General features: G+C 46.3%; 1 protein-coding gene across 1 annotated transcript in view; it reads right to left on the reverse strand.

Moving 5' to 3' along the window:
* The window catches only part of PLCH2 (phospholipase C eta 2), a 147,422-nt gene that overhangs the window by 100,030 nt on the left and 20,613 nt on the right, over positions 1 to 26,779 (reverse strand). Inside the window, exons 5-6 of the mRNA XM_063145539.1 lie at positions 11,958 to 12,128; positions 1,775 to 1,868 (exon numbers count right to left, since the gene is read on the reverse strand). Coding sequence (XP_063001609.1) covers positions 1,775 to 1,868; positions 11,958 to 12,128 — 265 coding nt within the window. The remainder of the gene's footprint in view (positions 1 to 1,774; positions 1,869 to 11,957; positions 12,129 to 26,779) is intronic.

The following is a 26,779-nucleotide window of genomic DNA, read 5'->3' on the forward strand; positions in this document are numbered from 1 at the left end:
ACTGCTGAACTTTCCAACTAAGATTGTAGTGCCTGAATTTGCTTTCCTTTTCCCCCTCCTCCTCCTCCCTCCCAGTCCCCTTTCCTTTTGTGTCATGTCTTTTAGATTGTAAGCCTGTGGGCAGGGACTGTCAAGAAATACTTTTGTAAGCCGCCGTGAGAGCCTTTTTTGGCTGAATGGCGGCATAAAAATCCTTAAATAAATAAATAAATAAAATAAAGAGGGGGAGGTCCCAGGGGCGAGGAGGGGAGGAGATCACAGAAGCTGGTTTAGGCAGGCTCCCTGCTCCTGCCCTGAAGGCCCCATCTAGACAGCTAGCAGATGAAGCATGGATGAGAGAGGGTCCCCTCTGTGCTGCAGCCAACCTGCATTGGATAGTCATAATTAAGTCCACAGGTTAGGGGGCTTACAAGTACCATGGGCGCGACCCATAGGATTGTGCCCTAAGGGGTCATGACTGAAGATTGCTTAGAAGCAAAATTTGGGGGAGGGGTGTTCTCATTTGAAGATTTTTGAGGATTTTGTTTCAATAAGGAGATATATTGTATAATCATTCTGGGGGTTTCACTTATCCCTGCTTCTTTCGGATTCCCTCCACCTCTTCCCACCTCTGTCTATCACCTCCAGTTCCCAATATTACCCAGCCTCCATCCATTATACCCTCGTATTTTGTGTCTGTCTTAACATGATAAGCCTCCAGTAACTTGTGCTACGTACAGTGCCCAACCACTCCATGGAAGAGCAGGCATGGGAAAAAGTTTGGCATTGGTCACTGAACAGCACCATGGATTCGTCAGATAAAATCCATGTAGCATGATGGAGAAATTCATTAGGTGATTAAGGCATGAATCACTGCAACTAGATCTTCCTTCCCCAAGAAGTAATTAATGAGATGTCTTCTAGGAGAACAGCCCCTTCCCCACAAAACTGATGTTCCATCTTGGACCTCTTAAGACACAGACTATTCTTTCCGGTCTTGCAGGTTGTGGCCTCTCCCACACTAGAGGCCTTCAAGAGGCAGCTGGACAACCATCTGTCAGGGATGCTTTAGGGTGGATCCCTGCATTGAGCAGGGGGTTGGACTCGAGGGCCTTTTAGGTCCCTTCCAACCCTACTATTCTATGATTCTATGAACTTTACACTTCGTCAGCAACAACCACAACACACCATCAGCATGAAAGTACTTTACAGAGTACAAGAGGGCCTGAATTTTTGCCTTCAAACACTTTTCTAAAATCTATTTTCTCATTCTAATCTCAGTTGATCCGGAAAATAATCTGGTTCTCTCTCTCTCTCCTTCTGCATCTTGTCCCGTGTAAGAAGAGAAGGAGGTCCATCTGCCACTGCAATGGGCAGGTCTTTTCTTGTTATGATATCTTGGGAACTACGTTCAGCAGACTTAAAGAAAAAGTATCATCTTCGAAAAGAAGGGGAAGGCTTTCCTAGTTTGGAAGTGTTTGAACTGGCATGGCGTGACGTTTTCATCAAAACTGTGCTGGATTTTTATGACCTGTTCGATGCCCCTTTTTTTTTACGATGTCTTTGGTTTTACAGATCTGGACCACCCCTCTGTGCTAGAAGAAAGTGGGTAAGAAATTGACAAGAACAACACCATCCTGCAAACAGTTCTAGAAGGAAGGCCAAACTAATCAGGAGCAAAGAAGATGCCCGTTCTTCACAGAAGATGACACCAGGCAACATTCCTTTAAAGCACCCCACATTATCTAACATTAAGCCAGTCTCAGTTCTGCCCATAAAACATCTGGAATCTTACCGTCAATCCCAAGAGCTCCTTGTTCCTTGTTCTCTGGACATGGTTCAAAGTGATTGATAATTTCCAGGCAATGATCCTTGGTTACATTAATCATCTAAAAACAAAAAATGAGGTGTTGTTGTTTTAAATACATAGAGAGGGAGAGAGAGAAAGGGAGATTGAAACCATCGTTCCCTAAACAATGTTCTGTTCTCCTCCCCTATACTTCTGCTACTGGACAATTTTCTAGCTTTGCATGATATATTTCTACTCCCCTTTCCAATCACCCAATGAGATTCCCATTCCTGCCAATCAATGTCAGCTTTGATAGGGATCAGTCTGCCTGGTGCAAAAGCTACGATCCCATCAACAACCAGCAGCCAGGACTTAGAAGAATGTGAAGTGTAGATTGGGGCTTGCTAGGTCAATTTCACCCTGGGGTATGTGTGTGTGTGTGTGTGTGTCAAGTGACACAATGCCAATTGCCCCAGTCTGGTGAGACGGTCCCTGTGGCAAGATTACACACTTCGATTAGGCTTGTCAAGAAAGTACATCTGTGTAAGCAGAAGTTCTGGATGCAAACGAGGGGATGAAATGAAAGCTATAAGAGATGAGTGGGGACCCTCCAGAAATAGCCCGGAGGGCATCTATTACAGTTCGTATAAAAGCGCTAGGGCAAGAGACATTGGCCTCCGGGGAATTGTGTATGGAGAATGCTTTAAACAATATTAGGGGAGGGGAATTGGATTGTGTAGACATGAGCTTCCCCTGAATCAAGAATGGCCACTTTGGGAGGCTTTCCCCGAAGGTTCCCTGGAACCAATTTAAACCCCCAGCTGCAGACAAATAGGTATAACTGGTGCAGGTAGATCACTACTACTGCTACTGGTGGTGGTGGTAATAGTTCTGTTCTGTGAATCAGGCTACATCTGGAGTACTGTGTCCAGCTCTGGGTGCCCCATTTTGAGAAGAATGTTGGAAAACTGGAACACATGTGGAGAAGGGTGGTGGAGGGTTTGGAAACCAAGGAATGGTTGAAGAAGATGGGTATGTTTAGCCTGGAGAAAAGAAGCTTACAGGGAGACATGACAGCTGTCTTCAAATATCTGAAAGGGTGTCATACAGAAGATGGAGCAGATTTGGTCTCTGTTGCTCCAGAGGACAGGACTAGAACCAATGGGAGGAAATCTTCAGGGGTCCTTCTCCGCGAGCCCCTGCCAAAGGAAGTGAGGCAGGTGGCTACCAGGAGGAGGGCCTTCTCTGCTGTGGCACCCCGGCTGTGCAATGAGCTCCCTAGAGAGGTTCGCCTCGCACCTGTGTTATACTCTTTTCGACACCAGGCTAGAACTTCTTATTTTCCCAGTATTTCAACATTTTATCATCTCAGTCTTTTAACATTGCAGTTTTAAAATCTACGTTTCAAATCTGTATTTTAAAACTCTGCGTTGCTGCTCAGTTTTATTCTTGTTGCATTTTTATATTGCATTTTCATATTGTGTTTTTAAATTGTGGCTTAAGTTGTATCCTTTAGGTTGTACTTTGTGGTTTTAAGTTTTGTGAACTGCCCAGAGAGCCTTGGCTATTGGGCAGAATAGAAATGCAATAACAATAAATAAATAAATAAATAAATAAATAAATAAATAAATAAATAGATAAATGGCAAGGCAACCAATTTCTGCTAAACATTTGGGGAAGCTTCCTAGTTGGTAGAGATGTTCCAAAGTAGAACCGGCTGCCTTGCGCACAGGTTGGCTGTTTTTCCTTCACTGGAAATATTTAAGCAGAAGCTGGGTGGCCTTCTCTCAGGGATGCTGCATCCTGCACTGCAGATATTGGATGAAGCAGGGGTTGGACTGGATGACCTCCAATGTCCCTTTCAACTTTGATTCGATGATGTCGGGGATTAATCTTTTTTATTGTTTCCAAACACCAATAAATACAAAAGCACTACAGTGCAAAATATAATACATATAAGCACACACACACACACAAATCAAATAAAGCAGAAACCAACCAACCAACAAATAAAAATAAAAATAAAATGTTCTTCCAATATTCCCCCCAGCAAAAGTATGTAACAATGTTGTTGTTATTTTTTTTTCTCACTCTATCACTGTCAAATCCAAACCTCTAATTTCTCTCTTAACATTTTCTACATTATTGGTTGAATCCGCGGATGTACACGTCATCTTTTTCTTGTCCCTTCATAAAGTTTGCAAAAGGTTCCCATTCAGTCATAAACCTTAAAGTCGATTTTTCTCTCATTACTGCTGTGAGTTTTGCCATCTCCGCTAGCTCAAACATCTTCAGTAGCCATTCCTCTGTTGTGGGCACTATTTTGCCCTTCCATCTTTGGGCATTTCAGCTAAACATTTGGGGAAGCTTCCTAGTTGGTAGAGATGTTCCAAAATAGAACTGGCTGCCTTGAGCACTGGTTGGCTGTTTTCCCTTCACTGGAAATATTTAAGCAGAAGCTGGGTGGCCTTCTCTCAGGGATGCTGCATCCTGCACTGCAGATATTGGATGAAGCAGGGGTTGGACTGGATGACCTCCAACGTCCCTTTCAACTCTGATTCAATGATGATGATGACGCCATGGAAAGGCATCAAATCATGTGAGCCACCCACTGCAGTATGAAGTGGTACAGCCCATCCCAGAGAAAACCGAGAGATGCAGGTGTGGTGGGAGAAGCGAAATGGATGGATTGGGAAGGAGGAAGGCCAGGGAACGGAATGAATTTCATTGCAATTCAGTTTTTATAAGAACTTATCAACATTTGCAATGTTCACCATATCTGGAACAAAAAGAACTTGAGGTGTAAAAAAAAGGATAGAATGTGGGAGAAACTGAAACTGACGGATCTGTCCATCAACGCCCAGGGCTCTTAAAACTGTGGGTTTGAATCCCTGTGTATTTGACCATGTTGGTGCTGAATTAGGGTGGTCACTTCATTTTTTTCTGAAAGGCTCCTTATCTTTAACAGGGCATGCCGGGATTAGCAGTATTTGCTGAATTTGGCTGGTGCAGAAATAGTCTGCATAAAATAACACTCACACACACACACACCATATGAAAAAGTAAGACAAAAAAGAGCCACTGATGGAAGGCAGAAAACATGCAACAAGGTTTTGGGTGAGAATCCTGCATCCCTCAGTGTGGTCCCAGCTCTGGTCAGCTCTGGTCGCTTTTGCTCCTTGACCCAGGCTATAGTTAGGGATGGATCAACCTGCCTCTTTCCATTCTGCGTCAGTTTCAAATGTGTTCAATCATAAGCGTGTTGCATTCCATTTTTCTGCTTTTAAAAAAGAATCTGCACAAAATGTGCATTTATATTGTAGGCGTTTCCCCCCTAAAATATGGATTTTTGTAAGCATTTTTGGAGCTGGGAACTGCACGGCAAAATCTGGAGACGTGTGCAGTCTGAAGGATACCTGTGTTCCAATCTATGTTTTAGTCAGGAAAATGCAAAGTAGGACGATTTGCTTAAAAATGTGGACAAAATAAATTTTCCAACATCCCTAGCTGCAGCAATTTGGAAGATGCCTGCCTGCCTGCCTGCCTCCCTTCCAAAGGGGCTGTGCAGGAAGGAAAAACCGAAAGCAGTTGCCCTGCTGCTTATGTACACAGACCAAGCCATGCAGTAAGAGTTTATTTTCCTCCAACCTTCCTCTCAACATCAGGGGGATCGATAGCCCACTGACACGGAAACCGATGCTAACTCGCTTAGAGGGGCATCGGGCACAAAGACAAGATGATTATCTGTGCAAAGGACACATTTGGAATCTCCAGCAGACCATGAAAAAGCAGGCGGAGAGTTACTTAGGAAAAGATCAGCCAAGGAAATTTATAGCAGAGGATTCCAAAGCAGGGCACTTCTAGATATGCACAGAAGAATACAGAAAAACCTGGAGAGAACAACAGCAAATCCACGGCTTGCCCTTTTTATTTTAGGGTTGGCTTTGCATATTCAGTGGTGAGGGAAAGGCTCTCTGGACATGGTCAGAGGAACAGCTATCATCATTACTGCAAAAGTTCCAGGCATGGCACAGGCATTTAAAATCAGCGGTTGGGCTGAGCTTTCGTTCAAATTCATTACAGAAAGCAGCTTCGCTTGTGAATAGGTATTTTCCTGAATCGCTTCTGAATTCACGCAGATAATTTGGTGTTCTCATTCTTTCAAAGATAAAAGGGGACGGGGACCGATGCACTTTTAGACCAATGTGCCCACGCAAGCAACCTGAATGCATTTCCAGCCTCCAATGTCAAGGCAAAAGTAAGGTAGAAAAATAGCTGGGATTCTTTTTATTGGGATCTGATTTATGCAAAGGCAGGGCATGAAAAGCCACAGGATGTTTGTATGTGTGGAATACACCACTTAATTTTTGCCCGAGGCATAACAGCGGTAGGTTCGTTTGCTTTTTATGACAGCTTTGCACAAGCCATCAGGAAAGACGTTCTGGCTTCTTTCATCTGCATCATGCATTGCCGCGATACAAATGATGGGCACAGGAAAGCTACAAGGAACTTGCAGTTTAGCCTCTTGCAACACAAAGAACAAAACCATTAATTTGGCAGCACGGAGGAGATGTCACAAACAGAGAGTTGCAAGATCAGTTTACTACCACTTAATTGACAGTGCATAAATAACTCCGAGGCAGGCATGTAGCGCAATCCTGGGTTTTCGTAGGGAAAAGGACTGTGTAGCAATGCAAATAAAAGCAGGCAAAGGTCTCTAGGTTTTACAAAGGCACTAAGAGCTCCACCAGACGAGCATTGTGTTGCATGCTCGTTGCTGAGCACTCATGGATTTTTGCGGCTCCCTCTCACAACGTTGTCTGCCTCCTGCCCCTTCTAGACTTTTTCGCGTGAAAAAACAACACTCCCGTATGTCCAACTTATTTTTAAAGATGGAAGTTGCTGCTTTGTGCAGGAGAAGCAGCGCGATCAAAATAACTCACTGAACGGGCCACGTGCATGTTGTTTCCTTCCTCTTTTGAAAGAGGAAGTAATGAGGGACAAAAGCGTGGGTGGAGAAGCGACGGTAAGGGAACACGATTCCCCCCCCCGCCCCCCGGGTGTGTTGACGCTCTAAGAGTAATGCCCACCCTTAGCTTTTGGTCCAGAATGAAAGCTTTACCGCAGAAAATTGCCCAGCATGGCAAAGTGGACCCAAAATAGAAATGTGACAGGTTTTTGCTGTCTTCAAGGCAAACTGAAGCATTAGCGAAACATTAAGAAGTAGAGCGAGTGTAAGGTTGGAAGCTACAGTGGTCCTCTCGCTACTTTTCCTTCACTCCCCAGGACCCTACTTGCAAGCACAGCTGACTTTATCTAGCAATTGAGCTCTTAACATAGCCCATGTTGACTATCTTCACTGTCAAGAATTATGTTCAGGGACATCTAAAGGAGGAAATTAATACCTGATAGCACTTTAGGTAACCAAATCAAAAATGAAGAGTACAACTGAAGGGTGAAAGAGGCATAGATCAGTCGCCAAAGACAATATTCTACAACCAAAGATGATAAAACTTTGCATCTACAGTCCTCTTTGCCCTGCAACATTCTTCTGTCTTTATGAAAATGACCTCTCTGGGCACGCAACATAAATTATTTATTATTATTATTATTATTTATTTATATAGCACCATCAATGTACATGGTGCTGTACAGAGTAAAACAGTAAATAGCAAGACCCTGCCGCAAAGGCTTACATTCTAATAAAATCATAATAAAACATTAAGGAGGGGAAGAGAAAGCAAACAGGCACAGGGTAGGGTAAACAGGCACTGGGTAGGGTAAAACTAACAGTATAAAGTCAGAACAAAATCAAGTTTTAAAAGCTTTAGGAAAAAGAAAAGGTTTTAGCTGAGCTTTAAAAGCTGCGGTTGAACTTGTAGTTCTCAAATGTTCTGGAAGAGCGTTCCAGGCATAAGGGGCAGCAGAAGAAAATGGCCGAAGCCGAGCAAGGGAAGTAGAGACCCTTGGGCAGGCGAGAAACATGGCATCAGAGGAGCGAAGAGCACGAGCGGGGCAATAGTGTGAGATGAGAGAGGAGAGATAGGAAGGAGATTAAGCTAAACACAAAGCCATCCAAAAGCAGTCAGAGATGAATAAGGCAGCATCAGGATTTTGCAGGCACAAAGAGGCAACACCAAAAAGTTCTATAGCCCCTTAAAGACCTTGAATACGTGTTTGTGGACTAGAGTCCCCTTTAGCAGATGCATGAAGCATTATCCTAAGTTGACAGGTTGCGGAGTAGGGGAATATATATCTGATGAAGTGGACTCCACTCCGTGAAGACTTATGCCGTAATAAATATGTTAGTCTTCAAGGTGTCACGAGACTCTTTGTTGTTTTTGCTACAAAGGACTGACATAGCCACATAGAATCATAGAATAGTAGAGTTGGAAGGTGCCTACAAGGCCATCTAGTCCAACCCCCTGCTCAATGCAGGAATCCACCCTAAAGCATCCCTGACAGAGGGTTGTCCAGCTGCCTCTTGAATGCCTCTAGTGTGGGAGAGCCCACAACCTCCCTAGGTAACTGATTCCACCATCGCACTGCTCTAACAGTCAGGAAGTTTTTCCTGATGTCTAGCCGGAATCTGGCTTCCTTTAACTTGAGCCCGTTATTCCGTGTCCTGCACTCTGGGAGGATCGAGAAGAGATCCTGGCCCTCCTCTGTGTGACAACCTTTTAAGTAGGTAGTGTGACTTTACATCTCAGGTAAAGTCAAAGATCTGCCTCTCCAAACAAAATATGACGTTTTTCCCTTGTGCACTTTGTTGATGCTGTCGTCCTTTTAAAGGAACAGGCTACCTGGTCCAAAATGCATCCACGGATTTGTGCTGAAGAGACAAAGCGAAGTGTTATTTCGCCATCGAATGCCCAGGCTATTAACGGGCACTATAAAAAATGAGAAGGATTTCTTTAAAAAGAAAAAGGAAAAAGAAACCCTCAAGATGATTTATATGTTTGTCTACTAATGCTTGGACAAGTTCCCAGATTGTCGGAGAGGTGACCTTCTTTTCGCAGGAGACATTCACGTTCGATATGCATTTCGGTGGAGGCAAAATCACGCTGAGGAGAGAGCAGGCGTTTCAAAGGTCGTTTTCAAGTGGAAAGTGGGGAGGACCAGAAGGCTGGTGGCAGCCATGCCCCTTTGGGGGGTGGGGGGGAAGCTATGGGGCTAGTGACATGCACTGGCCAAGATGCTCCCAGCCTCCCTGCCAGGTGATAAGCTGAGAGATGGGGGTAGGATGGAGCAGGATTTATTTTATTTATTTAAAACATTTATATCCCGCCCTGTATCAATAAGATCTCAGAGTGGTGTACAGATTCAAGCCATTGGCAGTGAAGCAAGGCCACCATCAGCCCCGCTAAGACGCCACGTTCTTCAGGCTTTTATATAGGTATTTATGTATCATTTAAAATTACTTTAGCCTGCTTTTAAGGGTAAAAACCTTCCCAGGGCAGCATACAAGACAAAAACCATACAAAATAGATAGTATAAAACACAGTAAGTATATGTCCACTGAATAGGGTGCCCAGTTCCACATTCCACGCACCCCATAAAATAAAATATGAGGACATGCATTGCCAAAGAAGGGGACAAAAGAAGTCACGAGGCAGCACATAAATTGCACATGCTAGTTTATATGTATAGATGCTAGGGATGTGCTCCGCTTCTAATCGGACCGGTGAATTAGAAGCGGAGCGGGGGGCTTCACCTGCCCTTAAGGCGGAGGCGAAGAGGATTGGGGGGCCGGCGGAGCGTGGCGAAGAGGATCGAGGTGAAGGCGGATCCTTCACCTCGATCCGGAGCTCCGCCGGAAAGGTAAGTGGGGTTTACCGGGCCCTGCTGCTATTGCTGTCGCCCATGCGGCGACAGCAGCAGGGCCCGGTAAACCCCCCCTCCTCTCCCTTACCTGCCTCCATCCGCGGTCTGTCGGCTTCTTCAATTGAGCCCGCGGTTCAACCAGGAAGTCTAGGCCGCGGCCCAGACTTCCTGGTTGAACCGCGGGCTCAATTGAAGAAGCCGACGGACCGCGGATGGAGGCAGGTAAGGCCCCCCTCCCCCTTGGTCCGTTACCGGGCTCTGCCGCCGTCGCTGCCCGGTAACACCCCCCCGCCCTCCTCTCCCGGCCTTACCTGTCACCACTCCCCTCCACTGCGGAGCTCCGATTCGGAGCCGGAGCTCCACGGCGAAGAGGAGCGGAGTATGGGTGGAGCAGGCCGATCCGAAATTTTCAGATCGGCCTGCGGGGCGGAGCGGGGGGTCCGTGCACACCCCTAATAGATGCCATTTAGAAATAATTACTGTAACTTAAATAAAGATGTAATTGTGGGGAAGATGGACCAGATGGCTGGCGTGCCTGCTGACATAACTGTTGACGGGCAATTTCAAAGCTCCTAATCTCTCTTCTTGCGGTTTCTCATAGTTATTAATCTTTAAATCTAACTTGGAGTAGGCAGCCCTTCAAACAGAGGACAGCTTCAGAGGACTGTCCTTTGCGAAGTAGGACACCTGGCCTCCCTGTCATTAAAAGTTTGATAAAAAACAGAAGTTACCAAGGCTTTGCATCTCCCCCTAGTGTCATCCAGCAGCTAGGCCATCCGTCTGCAGGAGAAGGAGAGGCAAAACGTTTTCGCCGGTTCCTCCTCCCTTTGAACTGCTTCCATTCCAGCTGGCTGTGATGAGACCAACAATTTCCACCTGGATTACAGCTACTCATAATAAGAGCCGCATCCCATTAAGAATCAGCGGTTGAGTTTTCTTGTTTTCTTTCCCATTCCTGGCCCTTTTTTCTTTTATGTCAAGTCTTTTTGATCGTAAGCAAGGAACATATTCTTTTTATTGAACTGCAAGCTGCTTTATGGTAGCCTTTCCTGGTGAAGAGGAGCAGTGTGTGTGTGTATAAATAAATGCTTTAAATAATAAATAAAATGAAGACTGCCTTCCCCCTCTGAAAAACGCCTCCCCAAATGCACCACTTGCAAATGGGTGGCATTCTGTTCAGAGAGCTAGATGGAAGGGATCTTCATTGCAACAGCATCCCTGATAGGTAGTGTTAGGAGATTCATTGCAACAGCATCCCTGATAGGTAGTGTTAGGAGATTCATTGCAACAGCATCCCTGATAGGTAGTGTTAGGCGATTCATTGCAACAGCATCCCTGATAGGTAGTGTTAGGAGATTCATTGCAACAGCATCCCTGATAGGTAGTGTTAGGAGATTCATTGCAACAGCATCCCTGATAGGTAGTGTTAGGAGATTCATTGCAACAGCATCCCTGATAGGTAGTGTTAGGAGATTCATTGCAACAGCATCCCTGATAGGTAGTGTTAGGAGATTCATTGCAACAGCATCCCTGATAGGTAGTGTTAGGCGATTCATTGCAACAGCATCCCTGATAGGTAGTGTTAGGCGATTCATTGCAACAGCATCCCTGATAGGTAGTGTTAGGCGATTCATTGCAACAGCATCCCTGATAGGTAGTGTTAGGCGATTCATTGCAACAGCATCCCTGATAGGTAGTGTTAGGCGATTCATTGCAACAGCATCCCTGATAGGTAGTGTTAGGAGATTCATTGCAACAGCATCCCTGATAGGTAGTGTTAGGAGATTCATTGCAACAGCATCCCTGATAGGTAGTGTTAGGAAATTCATTGCAACAGCATCCCTGATAGGTAGTGTAGGAGATTCATTGCAACAGCATCCCTGATAGGTAGTGTAGGAGATTCATTGCAACAGCATCCCTGATAGGTGGCCATCTAGCCTCTACTTTAAAAATCACTAGTGAAGGAGAATCTACCACAGTGAACGCTGGTGCCTCCAATGTCAGTGGGATAATGAATCCACTCCAGGTTTCAGTCAGAACTAGCCAGAACTCTTAAAGAATCTATCCAAGGTGCTGAACCATATGTGCTTTTTATGTAGAGGCTAGATGGCCTCTACCTATCAGGGATACTGTAGCAGTGACTCTCCTACACTGACAAGGGCTGGACTAGATGACCTTTAAGTTCCCTTCCAACTCTATGATTTAGTGACACATGTAGGAGGAGGGGCAGCAGTGGAGCTCCAAACACAAGGCAGGTGACTTTTCCTGCTTCCACGTCTTTGTTTTTTAGGGCTGCTGGGAGATCGGAGCAAAAGGAAGCCAAAGGAAGTTCAAGCACTCTCCAGTGAGTTTGCATGATGCTCACCTTTTGCTCTGTGTCAAGGAAGCGTTTCAAGTCATCCACATCCAGGTAGTCCTTGTGGTTGCTATAGGTGAGCATGAGCAGGTACAAGTCACGCCGGGTTGACATCATCTTGTAGAAGGCGCAGAACTCTTCAAAGTCCAGAGTCCCCTGGTTGTCATCCGTATCTGCCTCCTAGTAGCACAGAAGAACGTGGCAGTTAGCAGGCTTCCTGGTCTCATCCCAAGAAGCAGCACAGACAGCAGACGGGAAAGGAAAGGAACCTCTCGTGCCTGCACTGAGTCATTACTGACTCTTGGAGGGATGCCAGCTTTCGCTGACGTTTTCTTGGCAGGCCTTATAGCGGGGTGGTTTGCCGTTGCCTTCCCCGGCCGTGATTCCCTTTCCCCCAGCTAACTGGGTACTCATTTTACCGACCTCGGGAGGATGGAAGGCTGAGTCGACCCGAGCCGGCTGCCTGAAACCAGCTTCCGCTGGGATCAAACTCAGGCCGTGGGGAGAGTTTCAGCTGCAGAAACTGCTGCTTTACCGCTCTGCGCCACATGAGGCTCATTTCAAATTTCAATGGTAGATTGAGGATGGCTTGAGCCATTCTGCAAGACGAAACCACCACCCGGCTTCACTGCTAAAGTAAATGGTGTTGGGATTAGAGCTGAACTGAAAATGGCTCCAAATTCACCATCTCATTTCTTTTTCAAGGGGTGGAAAAGCCTGCAAAATAGGTTATGGGTGCGAAGTACCGGCAATAGTTCTCTTGGTAGCCACTCTCTCCCCAACACACACACACACCAAAATTCCCCGGATGTAGGGTGACCTTATAGAAAGGAGGACAGGGCTCGTGTATCTTTAACAGTTGTGATGAAGAGGGGATTTCACCAGGTGCTGCATGCATACAAAGGACACCTGCTGAAATTCCCTTTTCAATACAACTGTTAAAGATACAGGAGCCCTGTCCTCCTTTCCATAGGGTCACCCTACCTGGATGTAGAATTCCACAGCATTCAGGAAGGGGGAGTTTGACTACCAGTGCAGGGGGAGGGATGCTATTTCTTCCACCAGAACAATGTTATGTCAGTGACATTCAGAAGGGGGGAGCAGAAGGGGGACTGCTACGAGGCGTCCACCAAGAGAACCTCCATTACAGACTTCACATGTACACGCACGCACGCACACATGCCTATACACACTGCTGCAATGGAAGTCTGCCCCCTCCCCCTTCCCCAAATTTCTCCCTCCCCTTCTTCCCCACCAGTGTTTCAGCCCTACTTGGAAAGAACCGAGCCTCAAAATTGCATCTTTTGCTCTGGAAACCTTCACCCCTAACACCCCTAATCCAGCATCTTTCTAGCTTAGTTGGGTTGAATCCGTGGTGAGGGGCAGGCACTCTGCATAAACCCAAGGGCCTGGTTTTCTTTACTATTAACTTTGCAGGCTGTGGGGTGGGTGGGTGCTGACCTGCCACACAGGTTCTGGTGGACCCACGCCCTGAGCACACCACCCTCGTGGGAGGAATACGCAGGCTTTCCAAATGCTTTTATCTTGGTTCTCTTTTGTCACAATGCTAATTGAAAAGGTGCCTGTTCATCGACCAGAGATCTACGCCTGCCCTCTTCATCAAAGAGGGAACATTTCCCCATTAGGGCACTTCCTAATCACCCCTTTGATGTTTCAACTGGGACCAACACTGTTGTGATGAGAAGCAAAGCTCTGGGTTGCTCCCTGAACTGCAAAAACTATCCCCTTCTTAATCAAACTTCATTACAATCACAGAACAGACTGGAATTCAGTTCCGCCGATAAGAATACACAATGCAAATCAATGGGCATTCATGGATTTCTCATTGCATCCTTTAACAGCATTTGCTGCTGCTACTAAGCACCCCCACCCCCAAATCTTCCTACTGATCATTGATCCACCGGCTTTGACTGCAAAACGTCCGATTCCGTTTCCAACTTTGCCATTATGCAAAGCTTCACACTCCATTAGCATCTGCCAGCATTTAATAGCAACAGCGGCAATATGCAAAAGCTTTCTGATGTCCCCCGGAATATGCAAGAGCTCTCATACTTATGTAACTAATAAGCATCATTAAACACAAAAGATTCCTATTGCCCCTTCTCTCCAACGGCAATTCCCTTTATTTTGCAAAATTAAAATGACTTTGGGGCTTGTGGAATAGCATCTTCGAAAGTCAGAGAGTATAAGGCAAGATCCAGGGCTCATCTACACCAAGCAGGATATTCCACTATGAAAGCGGTATATAAAAGGCAGGAGCTACACGACTGCTTTATAGTGGTACTGAAGTGCACTGACAACTGTTGGGGCCCATGATACATGCCATATACCGCTTTCATATCCTGCTTGGTGTAGATGTGTCAATGGGCCCTGTGGCAATACCCACCTGTGCCCGTTCCTAGAGATGTCAGATCTGGCCTTAGTTACATCCCGATTAGATTACTGTAACACGCTCTACGTGGGGCTGCCATTAAAGAGTGTTAGAAAACTCCAGCTGGTTCAAAGAGCTGCAGCCAGGTTGTTGACCGGGGCTGGTTACAGGGAGCAGACAAGTCTCCTGTTAAAACAGCTCCACTGGCTCCCAGTCTGTTTCCGGGCACAATTCAAAGTGCTGGTTATGACCTATAAAGCTCTAAATGGCTCGGGTCCAGGTTATTTGAAAGACCGTATTCTCCCTTATGAGCCTGCCCGTGCTTTGAGATCTTCTGGAGAAGCCCTTCTTTCAGTCCCACCATCTTCACAGGCCCGCTTGGTGGGAACACAGGAGAGGGCCTTCTCGGTGGCTGCTCCAGTGTGTTGGAACTCTCTTCCCAGGGAAGCTAGGCTGGCTCCCTCCTTGATGGGCTCATAGCCGCACCACTGTAGCATCGGGCTCACTTAAGGATGTCTGTTGCCAGGAAATCCAGCCCCCTTTTTTTTGGCCCGGCGGATTCCTGTGGCACTCCTGACCTGGTTTGCATATGCAAGCCGAGCCAGGGGTTTGTTCCCGAAATCCAAGAACATTTTCAGTCTTTTTCTTTTCTTTTTTGCATAATAAGCAATATGCACAAATTTCGCAAAATTCAGCTGTAATTCGTGCAAATGATGGCCACAGTTTGCACAAATTACAGACAAAATTGGCGGCTGCAATTGGTGCAAATTGCTTTGCAGAAATAAAGCAACAACTACAGCTGAGGCCATCAGTCGGGGAGGAAGCGGCAGCCACGCACCTCTCCATTGTGCCTTGATCTATATGAGACTATTAGAGGGAGAGGGAAAGGAAGCAGCCGCCGAACTTTGCAACTAAGAGTCTAGTGCTGAGGAGGAGGAGTCCCATAGCCAAGCTAGGTGGCAGAAAGCTGGGAGGTGGCAGAGGGCTTCATGGCAGCAAAACCCCTTCCGAGGCTGAAGCCTCAGGTGGGCGGCTGAAGGGCAGCAGGCAAAGCACCAACTATGCCCTCAGCCCACCCACAGCCAAGCCCTTGGCCTGACGCACTTGTCTTCCACATGCAGGAAGTTTAAAGAAACACACAGAGAGGTGAGTATTCCCTATGGTTTCACAGCACCATCGTTGTATGGAAGGCAAGCAAGGGAAAACACAATAGAGGTGTAAAAAATGATGTCTGGTGTGGAGACATAGGGAGACATTTTCTCTCTCTCTTTCTCAAAATACTAGAACCAGGGATCATAGAATCATAGAATAGCAGAGTTGGGAGGGGCCTACAAGGCCATCGTGTCCAACCCCCCACTCATTGGAGGAATCCACCCAAAAGCATCCCTGACAGATGGTTGTCCAGCTGCCTCTTGAAGGCCTCGAGTGTCGGAGAGCCCACGACCTCCCTAGGTCACCGGTTCCATTGCCATACTGCTCTAACAGTCAGGAAGTTTTTCCTGATGTCCAGCTGGAATCTGGCTTCCTTTAACAAGTCCATTATTCCGTGCCCTGCACTCTGGGATCATCCCACAGAGCTGATTGGTGGGAGATTCAGGACAGATAAAAGAAAATATTTCTTCACAAAATACTTAGTCTATGGAACTATGGAATTCACTACCACAAGATGGAGTCACCAATTTGGATGGCTTTAAAAGGGGATTAGATAAATTCCTAGAGGAGAAGGCCATCCATGGCTCCTAGCCCTCATAGCTATGTGCTACCTTCTGTAGCTGTATCAGAAGCAGTAAAGCCTACGTACACGAGTTACGGGGGAACATGGGTGGGAGGGTGCTGTGTCCTGCTTGTGGGTTCCTGGCCAATAGCTGATTGGCCACTGTGTGAACAGAATGCTGGACTTGATGGATCCTTGGTCTGATCCCACATGGTTCTTTTTATGTCCTTATGATATTTTGTACAGCTCACCCCATTCTTACCCACCCAGAAAAATCATCAACCAACTCAATAAATAAACAAAATAAATGGTGCAAAGGGATTTGCGCAAATGGAGAACAGACAAAGGAAAAACAATGACAATAATCAAAGCCATCAACTTCTAAAACAACAACAAAACATTTCCCCTTCTAAAGAAGTCCTACGTACAGAGAGCATTTGTTATTGGGTGGATTAAAAATGCAACCCATCAACAAAACAAGAAATCAAAAAGAAAAGCCAAAACGTGCAGGGCTCCCTCCATCCAGCGAGCAAGAGAAGACCAAGCGAAGTCAATAAATGTGGAGGAAGATGGTCCAAAGGTACAATTAAAGAAATAACTCATTCATCCAGAACAGATAGCCTATCAGCTCCTCCCCAAACAGACAGTACAAGCTGAACACAGCTGCAGCCCTTCAGTCTGTAGTTTTACCTTAGTGAAGATTCAATTAAAACCAAGTCATGGAAAATGACGGGTCAGAAAACTCACCGAGAATTCCCATCTGGGACCTGGCACTCCAGACGCTTTATCGAGCAAAACATGATCAAACTGTAGTAGGATGATGTGAGGAGGTGGCAAGGAGCTGGCGTTTGAATTAAGAAGTCACTTGTGCAAATAATGCCAGGAAGAAGGCTGGCTGTTGCATGCGCTGGTAGCGAGGGATGTTAGAGAAGTTTGAGATGGACTAAAATGAGCTTGGATTTCAAAGAATACAGCCTGTGGAATCTGCCGCGGACTGGCCTTCCCAAGCTACGTGGAGTCTGCGGGCTTCTGGATTGATTTATTTTTACTTCCCTGAAATTTATGCAAATTTATTCGCAGGAAAATATGCACGTTTCTGCTGAGACTCAGGCCATGCTGGAAAATATACACAGGGAAAAGTCCAATGGAATGTGTGTGTGGGGGGGGAACAATACACTAAATGTTACATACTACATAGGCCTTTGCTAGACCTACAGGATAACTCAGGATGGAGGAGGGGTGATCTCGCGTTGTGAATAACCCAAGATCCTGCCCTCGTTTACACATCAGGCAAGGCGACCTCAACAAGAGAGCTGTCGCGCCCGCCATTTTTCTTAACTTTTAAAGGGCCGGCTGCGCACGAGCGACGAAAAGTAAGTTGTTGGTTTTTTTAAAAAAAATTGATTTCCCTGCTCCCCCCACCCTGCCCCTGATGGACGCAGCTTCTGGCTCTGCGTGAGTAATTGCACAGAGCTGGGGTCAAGCCGCGGAAATGGGCCACACCTTTCGTGGCCTCAGGCTCAGGCCGGGATTGCGGAAAAAGTGGATCCAAAGTGTAGGGCTATATCCCAGGGCCAGGGAGGGTTGATCCCTGCCTGAGCCCGGGATCCCCTGTGTGTCATCTGGACACACAGGGACGATCCCAGGTATCACCCCGGGATATAGCCTGGTCTAGCACAGGCCATACTAACATAAATGATGTAAATTGTTGCAAACTTTCTTATGGAATTATTTGCATAGTTTTCCACATAATGGGGGGGGGGAAGTTTGGCTGCTGGAAAGTTTGGCTGACACTGCATAATCCATGAAACACATGTCGGATGTATTTTACAAAGCAAAGATACAACAATAAATCCTTTTTTAAATCATGCAGAAGCCAAAATTCACCCCACCACACACACCTGTCCATTAGGCCCAAGTGATGGGTCATTCCATCACAGCCACACAGGTAGGTGCTAAAAATCAACCCTGTCATAATTTGAGGCTGCTCCTGTTTCTATTCCTTGACAGTTTCTGGACAGTCTTTTAGCATTTAAAAAAGCTATAAAGACTGTATTCCAGCAGGCCTATCCCGTGGAATTTTAGGATGTTTTAAGGATGTTTAAATCATGTATACTATGTTTTTAATCAGTTTTTATGTGTTTTATATTCACTGTTGTCTCTCACCTCGATCCAAGTGGAGAGGTGGGTAAGAAATATTATTATTATTGTATTTCTTCAATTCTAAGATGCACTTTCCCCCCCATATAAACATCTCTAAAAATGGGGTGCGTCTTAGAATCGCAGGTGTGTTTATTATTTCTTAGAATCAAAGCTTTTTTTCTGTAGGTGGTACTGAAATTAGTGTGCGTCTTACAATTGATGGTGTCTTAGGATCGAAGAAATACAGTATTATTATTATTATTATTATTATTATTATTATTATTATTATTATTATTATTATTCCATTCCTGTTCCATTCCTGCCCTTAATTAGCCCAGATCCTGACTCCTTGCCATAGTTTCTTCAGACAGTAGCCTTGGCTGTGATACAAGACCATGAAGCCTTCTGGGCTTTTCAAATAAAGTTTTTACCCAGGGGCAGAACGTCACAGCCATGTCTGCTCACATATTAATCTGTCACCAAAGCAAAGCAGTGACAGATGGTGAAGATCAGAAAGACAAGAAACATGTTTGTTTTTCCAGTATTGGACAAGAAGTGAAGATGTACTTTCTTGGAATAGTTTGGAGTTGTGTTGCCCCAAAGAGTGCAAAAATATAGAGGGGCATTGGGGAGATCTAGAAGATACAACCAAAATTCGAGGTGGGGCAAAATTCAGTAGTCTTGAACATTGTGCTTCTGCCAGTTGTAGCCACAATTTTTTTAAACATAGAAATCTCTGTTACAGTGATGCATTGGCATTGTGTACCATCTTCCTTGGAGGCTTGGGGAGGGCATGGTGGGTACCCATCAGTACCCACTAGGAAGAGCTCCATATCGGGGTCTGGTGAGTTTTTCTTCCCTCCCCCATTTACGCCACACCACACCCCCAAAATGACAGGGGTTGTCTGCCATTTCACTACACACACACACACACACACACACACACACACCCTACTCTGACTTTATTTCTATTTATCATTGTGGCATGGGTGCCACGGTTCACCTGGACAGGAACAGAAGAAAGTCCCACCCACCGGTGGCCACCTGGAGGAGCACCACATTGGGATCATTGTGTCCACCTGGCTCATTTGTACCTGTCTGAGCCTCTCCAGAGTTTCAGGCAGGAGACTACGTGGAGATCCCAGGAACTGGCCAACCTGCGACTTCCTGCATGCAAAGTATGGGATCTACCACTGAGCTGTGGCTGCTCCTAATGACTTGAACATAGGATGCTGCCTTACACCCAACATCGTGATGGATTCCCACAAGTTAGCTGCCTGTATGGATGTCAAAGGAAACCATCGCAGGGGGTGGAGCTTACTCAGCTCTGCCTCCCAGACTTCGGCTTGCTTTCCTGCAAGCTGACCCAACTTGAACCGTCAGCTTGCAGATTTTTGGTTTGTTGGTTTTATTTGTGTACAGCAATTTGCACCAATTAGGGGCGGGGCCGTAGCCCAGCATGATAGAGCCCCTGCTTGGCATGCAGAAGGCCCCAGGTTCGATCCCCGGCTTCTCCAGGTAGGGTGAGGAAAGGATCCTGCCTGAAAACCTGGAGAGCCATGGCTGCCAGTCAGTGTTGACAACACTGGGCTAGATGGACCAATGGTCTGACTCAGAGTGAGGCAGCTTCCTAGGGTTCTATGCTCCTACATTCTCGATTATTGGCACAAAATGCTTTCTGCAGAAGAAACAAAACAATAGTTCCAGGATTGTCTTGCTAAGGGACACCAAGTTGGAGGCACTGTGGCAATCCACTGGGCCAACAAGGAATGGTTTTCCCAGTGAGGGCCATTCCCTGCTGCCTGCTCTGTAAGAAGCACTTGGAGGACCTTCTAAACTGGGTTCCTTCTACCTGCCCAACTTATTTCCCAGCTGACAATAAAAGGTTGGTCAGGTTCAGGAAACAGTTTATGATGGCCAAAGTTAAGCATGGCACCATAGATTGGAAACATACATTTCTGGCATCTAGAGCACCAAATATTACCCTCCTTCTGGTTTTTTAGCTGTCATAAAGCTCATTGTTTTGAGACCCCAGTTGATTTCCCTGGAGAAAAAGTCTGTCTGAAGGCCGTGGCTCAGCACCATGGACAGCAGCACCCAACTAACAGGAACGGCATTCTAAAGCCCAGTGCTGATCTCTCCAGGAATTTATCCAGCCCCTTTTTGAAGCCATCCAGAGTGGTGGCCATCACTACATCTTGTGGTAGTGAGTTCCATAATTTAACTATGTGCTGTGTGAAGAAGTTCTTCCTTTGATCTCCCACCAATCAGTTTCATGGGATGACCCCAGGTTCTAGTATTTTGAGAGGGAGAAAAATGTCTCCCTGTCCACATTCTCCATACCATGCATAATTTTGTACACCTCTATCATGTCTCCCCTTAGTCTCCTTTTTTCCAAGCTAAACAATCCCAATTGATGTAACCTTCCCTCGTAGGGGAGATGCTTCAGCCCCTTAATCATTTTAGTTGCCCTTTTCTGCACTTTTTCCAGCTCTACCATACCATTTTTTAGATGTGGTGACCAGAACTGTACACAGTATTCGAAGTGTGGTCGCGCCATCGATTTGTATAAGGCCAGTACGATCCTGGCCGTTTTATTCTCAATTCCTTTTCTTATAATGCCTAACATGGAGTTTGCCTTCTTTACAGCGGCCGCACACTGGGTGGACATTTTCATCAAAGACAGGCGACTTTCTAATAATGAACTGCCTCTCATTTTCATCAAACCAGACAGGAGAATTAATGAAAGAATGAAGAATTAAAGAACAATGTAGAGCATTCAACAGCTTTTGGTTTGTTTTTCAGCCCCGGCACAACCAGGGCTGAAAGACAGGCGCTGAGCTGACTTCAATTAATAGCAACCATTCAACCGAATGAAAGGATGCATTTGTTTATTTCAAGTTGAAAGGTGACCGGCTCCAAAACTCATCCTTCATTCATGTCACCCTTTCCTGTGGTTTGTTTTTCCTGTGGATGGATGTGAGAATGGTACCTTTAAACTACATGCATGAGAATGAGGTGCTAGAATGGGCTGGGCGACTTCGGATTGTCAGGGAGGGGACAGGAATCACATTTGTGAACGTTCCCTGAATTTCCCCCCAAAAGAGGTTGCTCTGAAGTAGAAGAATTTGTTTACGGAGAATTCTGAACTTTCAAGATTAACGTATGGATCGGAACGTATAGCCAGCCAGAACACGGGGACTTAGGATGCTGGCTAGTACTGAGTCACACCATCGGTCTGTTGGATCCTGGAATGGATCTTGGTTATGTTTTCCATTGCTTTGATAATTGCTGAGGATCTGGAAGAACAGAGGACTCAGCAGAAACTTAAAGGTCAACTCTACACCTGGACATTGAGTGTCATAATTGAATAATTGTCTAACTGATTGTCTTCAATTAAGGGTTGCAAGGAGTTGCAACATTGTACAGGTTATCTATAAAAGTAAATGTATTTTGCATGTTCAGTAGATTGATGTATGTATGCAGTATCATCTGCATCTTCATCCGCGTATGAAGCTGTCCCACATATATGTTGCTGTATTGACTGACCGTTTGTAAGTATTTGTATCTGTACTGCCATAACTAAATTATATATATTTGCCAGTAAAAAGGTTTGATTTTAACCTATTTATTTATTTATTTATTTATTACATTTTTATACCGCCCAATAGCCGAAGCTCTCTGGGCGGTTCACAAAAATTAAAACCACAATAAAACACCCAACAGGTTAAAACACAATTACGAAATACAGTATAAAAAGCGCAAGTATAAAAACCTACAGAATCTTTGTCTTAATTCACGTCTTTGCTGACTTGGCTGAGAACCACTGCATCTCTGCTAGTCTCTGTAGGGCCCAGACAGAGACTTAACACAAAAGGTTATGTGCCAGAATCCCAGTCTGTGCCATAACTAAATAGCTTTTAAAGCCATAACTCAACACAGTCCACCTGGCCCAGTACTGCTGACACTGACTGGCAGCCATTCTCTAGGGTTTCAGGCACAATTCCTTCATAGCCCTATCTGGAGATGCTGAGCATCAAACGTGGAACATTTTTGCATGCAAACCATGTGCTCTACCCTTGAGCTGAGGTTCCTCCGTCCAATTTTGGACTTCTCCTAATGTTGTGACACAGTCCTAGGTTCAAACAAATACATTTAAATGTGCATATTTTAAGTGCAGATATATTTAAAATATGGAATTAAATATGGAATTAAATATGTATTTAAACGTGTTCATGCAGGCCTTCTTAAAAAAAGAAGAAGATCTCAGGTGAATGTGGAAACAGGGCAAAATGGGCTTTCAAAATCTGGCTTTGATATCACAAACAGATATACATGCTGCCTCGACAAAAATCAAGAGTTTCCTTCTGCAACGTGCCAATTTTTTATTTGGCTTAAGGCTGGCTTGTCATGGATTCACAAATGCATTTTTTAAATAGAGAAAACTCTGTCTAAGGGGCACAGGATTGCTCCCTTCACGGTGCTAATTTCAAATGCTTTAATACATGTTCACTGTCAATCCATATATCCATCTGTCTGGTGTCACCATTTAATTCTTGTTCTCCCCCTGTCCCACCTGTTTCATTGCTACAAATGAAAGTATCTCCTTTTTTTAAGCTTCAGATGTCAAGGAACTTTATATTCAGTTTCCCAAGTTTTCTGTAATGTTAGTATTTGTGAGAGCAGCAGGGAGAGACAGAGAAGTGGGGATAGATATATATTTTAAGCAAGCTTATTAAACAAGATTTGCCCACAACACAGATGCGTGTGTGTCTTCCCCCACACACACTTTGGATCCTCACAGCCCCATTAGAGTTATGTGGAACACAGAAAGCTGTCAAAAGCACAGCTAGAGCATTGGCCCATTAAGCTGCCTACACTGACCAGCAGTGGTTCTTTGGGGTTCATAGAATCATAGAATAGCAGAGTTGGAAGGGGCCTACAATGTCATCGAGTCCAACCCCCTGCTCAATGCAGGAATCCACCCTAAAGCATCCCTGACAGAGGGTTGTCCAGCTGCCTCTTGAATGCCTCTAGTGTGGGAGAGCCCATGGCCTCCCTAGGTAACTGATTCCATTGTCGCACTGCTCTAACAGTCAGGACGTTTTTCCTGATGTCCAGCTGGAATCTGGCTTCCTTTAACTTGAGCCCGTTATTCCGTGTCCTGCACTCTGGGAGGATCGAGAAGAGATCCTGGCCCTCCTCTGTGTGACAACCTTTTAAGTATTTGAAGAGTGCTATCATATCTCCCCTCAATCTTCTCTTCTCCAGGCTAAACAGGCCCAGTTCTTTCAGTCTCTCTTCATAAGGCTTTGTTTCCAGACCCCTGATCATCCTGGTTGCCCTCCTCTGAACACGCTCCAGCTTGTCTGCGTCCTTCTTGAATTGTGGAGCCCAGAACTGGACGCAATACTCTAGATGAGGCCTAACCAGGGCCGAATAGAGAGGAACCAGTACCTCACGAGATTTGGAAGCTATACTTCTATTAATGCAACCCAAAATAGCATTTGCCTTTCTTGCAGCCATATCGCACTGTTGGCTCATATTCAGCTTGCGATCTACAACAATTCCAAGATCCTTCTCGTTTGTAGTGTTGCTGAGCCAAGTATCCTCCCCAGCCCTGCTTGGAGATGCTGGAGGCAGAACCTCTTGCGTGGAAAGCATGTGCTCTGTCACTGAGCTACATTCTTTCCCTTAAGATATAGGACGCTGCCTTATTCCAAGTCAGACCGTCGGCCCACCTAACTCGGTAAGACCTACGCTGAGTGGCAGCAGTTCACCCGTGTTTCACGCAGGAGTGTTTCCAAGGCCAACCTGGAGATACCTTCTGCATGCAAAGCAGATGCTCTAGCACTGATCTATGGCCCTTATTGACCGGCCTTCCACTCCTCCGGAGTCTAAGACAGCTGGGGAAATTTCTAACATTCGTTCCAGAAGTGCAGCATGCATGGTATGCCTCAGCTTTCAGTGCCTTCACTTCATCTGCATATTTTCTTACCCTCTATGTTACCAACGTTGAAAAGAACACCGTAAAACGAAATAAACACAAACAAAGCTATCTGGATGTGGTTGTACAAGTGACTGCATCAAGATTAGGGCTGTGCTCCGCTTCACTTCGGTTCTTAGAACCGATAGCCAAGCGGCCTGATTCGCCTCTGACAAAGGCAGAGACAGGTCGGGTCGGGGGAGCTGTGGATCGAGATGAAGCAGATTGAGACAAAGCGGATCCTTCGCCTCGATCCGGAGCTTCGAAAAAAAGGTACGTGTGGCGGGAGGGGGGCTTACCTGGCGCCGCCGCAGTCCGTGTGGCGACAGCGGCAGAGCCAGGTAAGGGGGCAAGGGGGGAGGGAGGCTTACCTGCCTCCGTCACGGTCCGGCGGTGGCTTCCACTGAGGCTGAGGCCTCAGTTGAAGCAGCCGCCAGACTACGACGGAGGCAGGTAAGTGGGGAAGGGGGAGGGGGCCTTACGTGGCAGTGCTGTGGAGCTCCGATTCAGATCCTGTGCCCCGCAGTGGAGCAGAGCATAGGCGGAGCGGGGCAGGGCGGAGCGGACCCGATCCAGAAGTTGCAGATCAGAATCCAGATCGGGGGGGCATGCACAGCCCTAATCAAGATACTTTCCTTGTACACTGTTTTGACCAATGCTCCCATGCTCTCCTGAACTTCCCCAAGACGAACCTGCCCCCAAAGTATCTTTTTACAGCTGTTCACGCAGTCATGTCAGGATTTATTTTTCACAGTGCTCCATCAAGGTGCAGAACTAAACATGTACCAAAAAACCCGACAACACTGATGCTCTCATATGTATGATCAAATTAAGACTGAACGCTACAAAGAAAAGCAAGCAATGTGTGCCTGGCCACCATGAGAAACAGGTTGCTTTTCACCTGATCCAGGAGGCCTCTTCATGTCACACGCCTGGGAGCGGGATGCAGGGCAGACAAAGGCACAGATTCTAGGAGAACAAGCTGGCCCAAGGCGCCTAGAATGTGTTTGGGTGTTTAATCCCACATGAGCCCAAAGCCTACAAGATGCTCCGCGCTCCGCATCTGCTTTCCCTTCACAGCTCTGACAGCCGAGGATCAAAACTGCTCCCCCCACCCGTCCTGCTTCTCTGAGGTGTCTCTGGAGTCCAGCCCAATGTAGATTTCCTCTGTGCATCCACACTTGCAAGACACGCTCAACTGGAGCATGGAGAACGTTGGGGCTGAGTGACTTGTAACCACTGGGAAAAAGGGGTGGAGAGCAAGGAAGAACGGAGAGATCTCCTACACACTGGCACAGGCCCTAGCATGTGAGCAGGGGCGATGCCACCTTCCTGGATTCTTCTTCTGGAGAGGTGAAATTGTTGGTGGTAACTTTTGAACTCATGGCAGATGGAGAGGCTGGTGAAGAGGCTCCCATGATCTACGCTTATATGAACCTAACAGAAAGAAGACAGCACAGCTTTTGCAAACTCTCCTCCCTTCCTGCTCTTTCATTTCAGCACCCTCCAATGCGTACATTGGAAATGAGGGTGGTTGGACCATTCCCCCATTATTATTATTATTATTATTATTATTATTATTATTATTATTATTATTATTATTATTGCATTTATATCCTGCCTTTTTCCCTCCAAGGTCCCCAAGGCAGTGTACATAATCCTCCTCCTCCGTTTCATTATATCCTCACAACAACAACCTTGTGAGGTAGGTTGGGCTGAGAGTCTGTGACTGGCCCAAAGTCACCCAGTGAGCTTCCATACCCGAGCGGGGACTAGAACCAGGGCCGGTGCCAGACTATTTTGCACCCTAGGCAAGGTGAGCTGCTTTCACCCCCACCCCACCCACCCACTCCACCAAAATGCCAACTTTGATTTTTAAGCGGCTCTGGGAGGGCGGCTTCCGGGCAGAAGTCCGAATGTGGAGCCCCACCCCACCCCAGCGCCCCTGGCTTTGCTTCAGCTGGGCGGGCGCGGGGGGCCATCTTGCCCACCCAGGCCCAGCTGAATCCTCGGCCCGGACTGGCTCACAGCCAATGCGTGTGAGTGCTGCACTGCGCCCAGCGCCCCTCTTAGCTTGGCGCTCTAGGCGGCCGCCTGAGTGGCCTCTATGGTAGCACCAGCCCTGACTAGAACCCAGATCTCCCGACTCCCAGTCCAACACTTTAGCCACTACATCACACTGGCTCTCCAGGGGATCTAAACCAGGATCTACCAAAGAGGGGATGCAGTTAAAAAACAGACACACAGCAGGCATAAGGCCTTCCCTTCTTTTGTTTCAGAGCAGCTTTGGATAAACCGGGAGAACCAGAACGCCAGCTGGAAAAGAGAGGCGATGGAGCACACCTTTCCCTTTGGGAACGTCCCGCTCTGGCTTAGAATTCCCTCTTACTGGAGGTTTTGTGGAGCTGTCCAGGTTTCCAACACAGCACGGGATCTGGCCAGCGTCTGAGTCACCAGGAGCTGAGCCAGGCAGGTGCTGCATCAGGACCAGCTAGGCACCAGCTGAGGAGTGTTATAGATAGCCTGCTGCCTCACTCCTCAATGGAGTACCAAGCAGGGCATTGATCCAGAGCACTATGGTGGATGATGCAGACTAG

This window comes from Elgaria multicarinata, chromosome 20, assembly GCF_023053635.1.
Source record: "Elgaria multicarinata webbii isolate HBS135686 ecotype San Diego chromosome 20, rElgMul1.1.pri, whole genome shotgun sequence".
NCBI classification, from domain to species: Eukaryota; Metazoa; Chordata; class Lepidosauria; order Squamata; family Anguidae; genus Elgaria; species Elgaria multicarinata.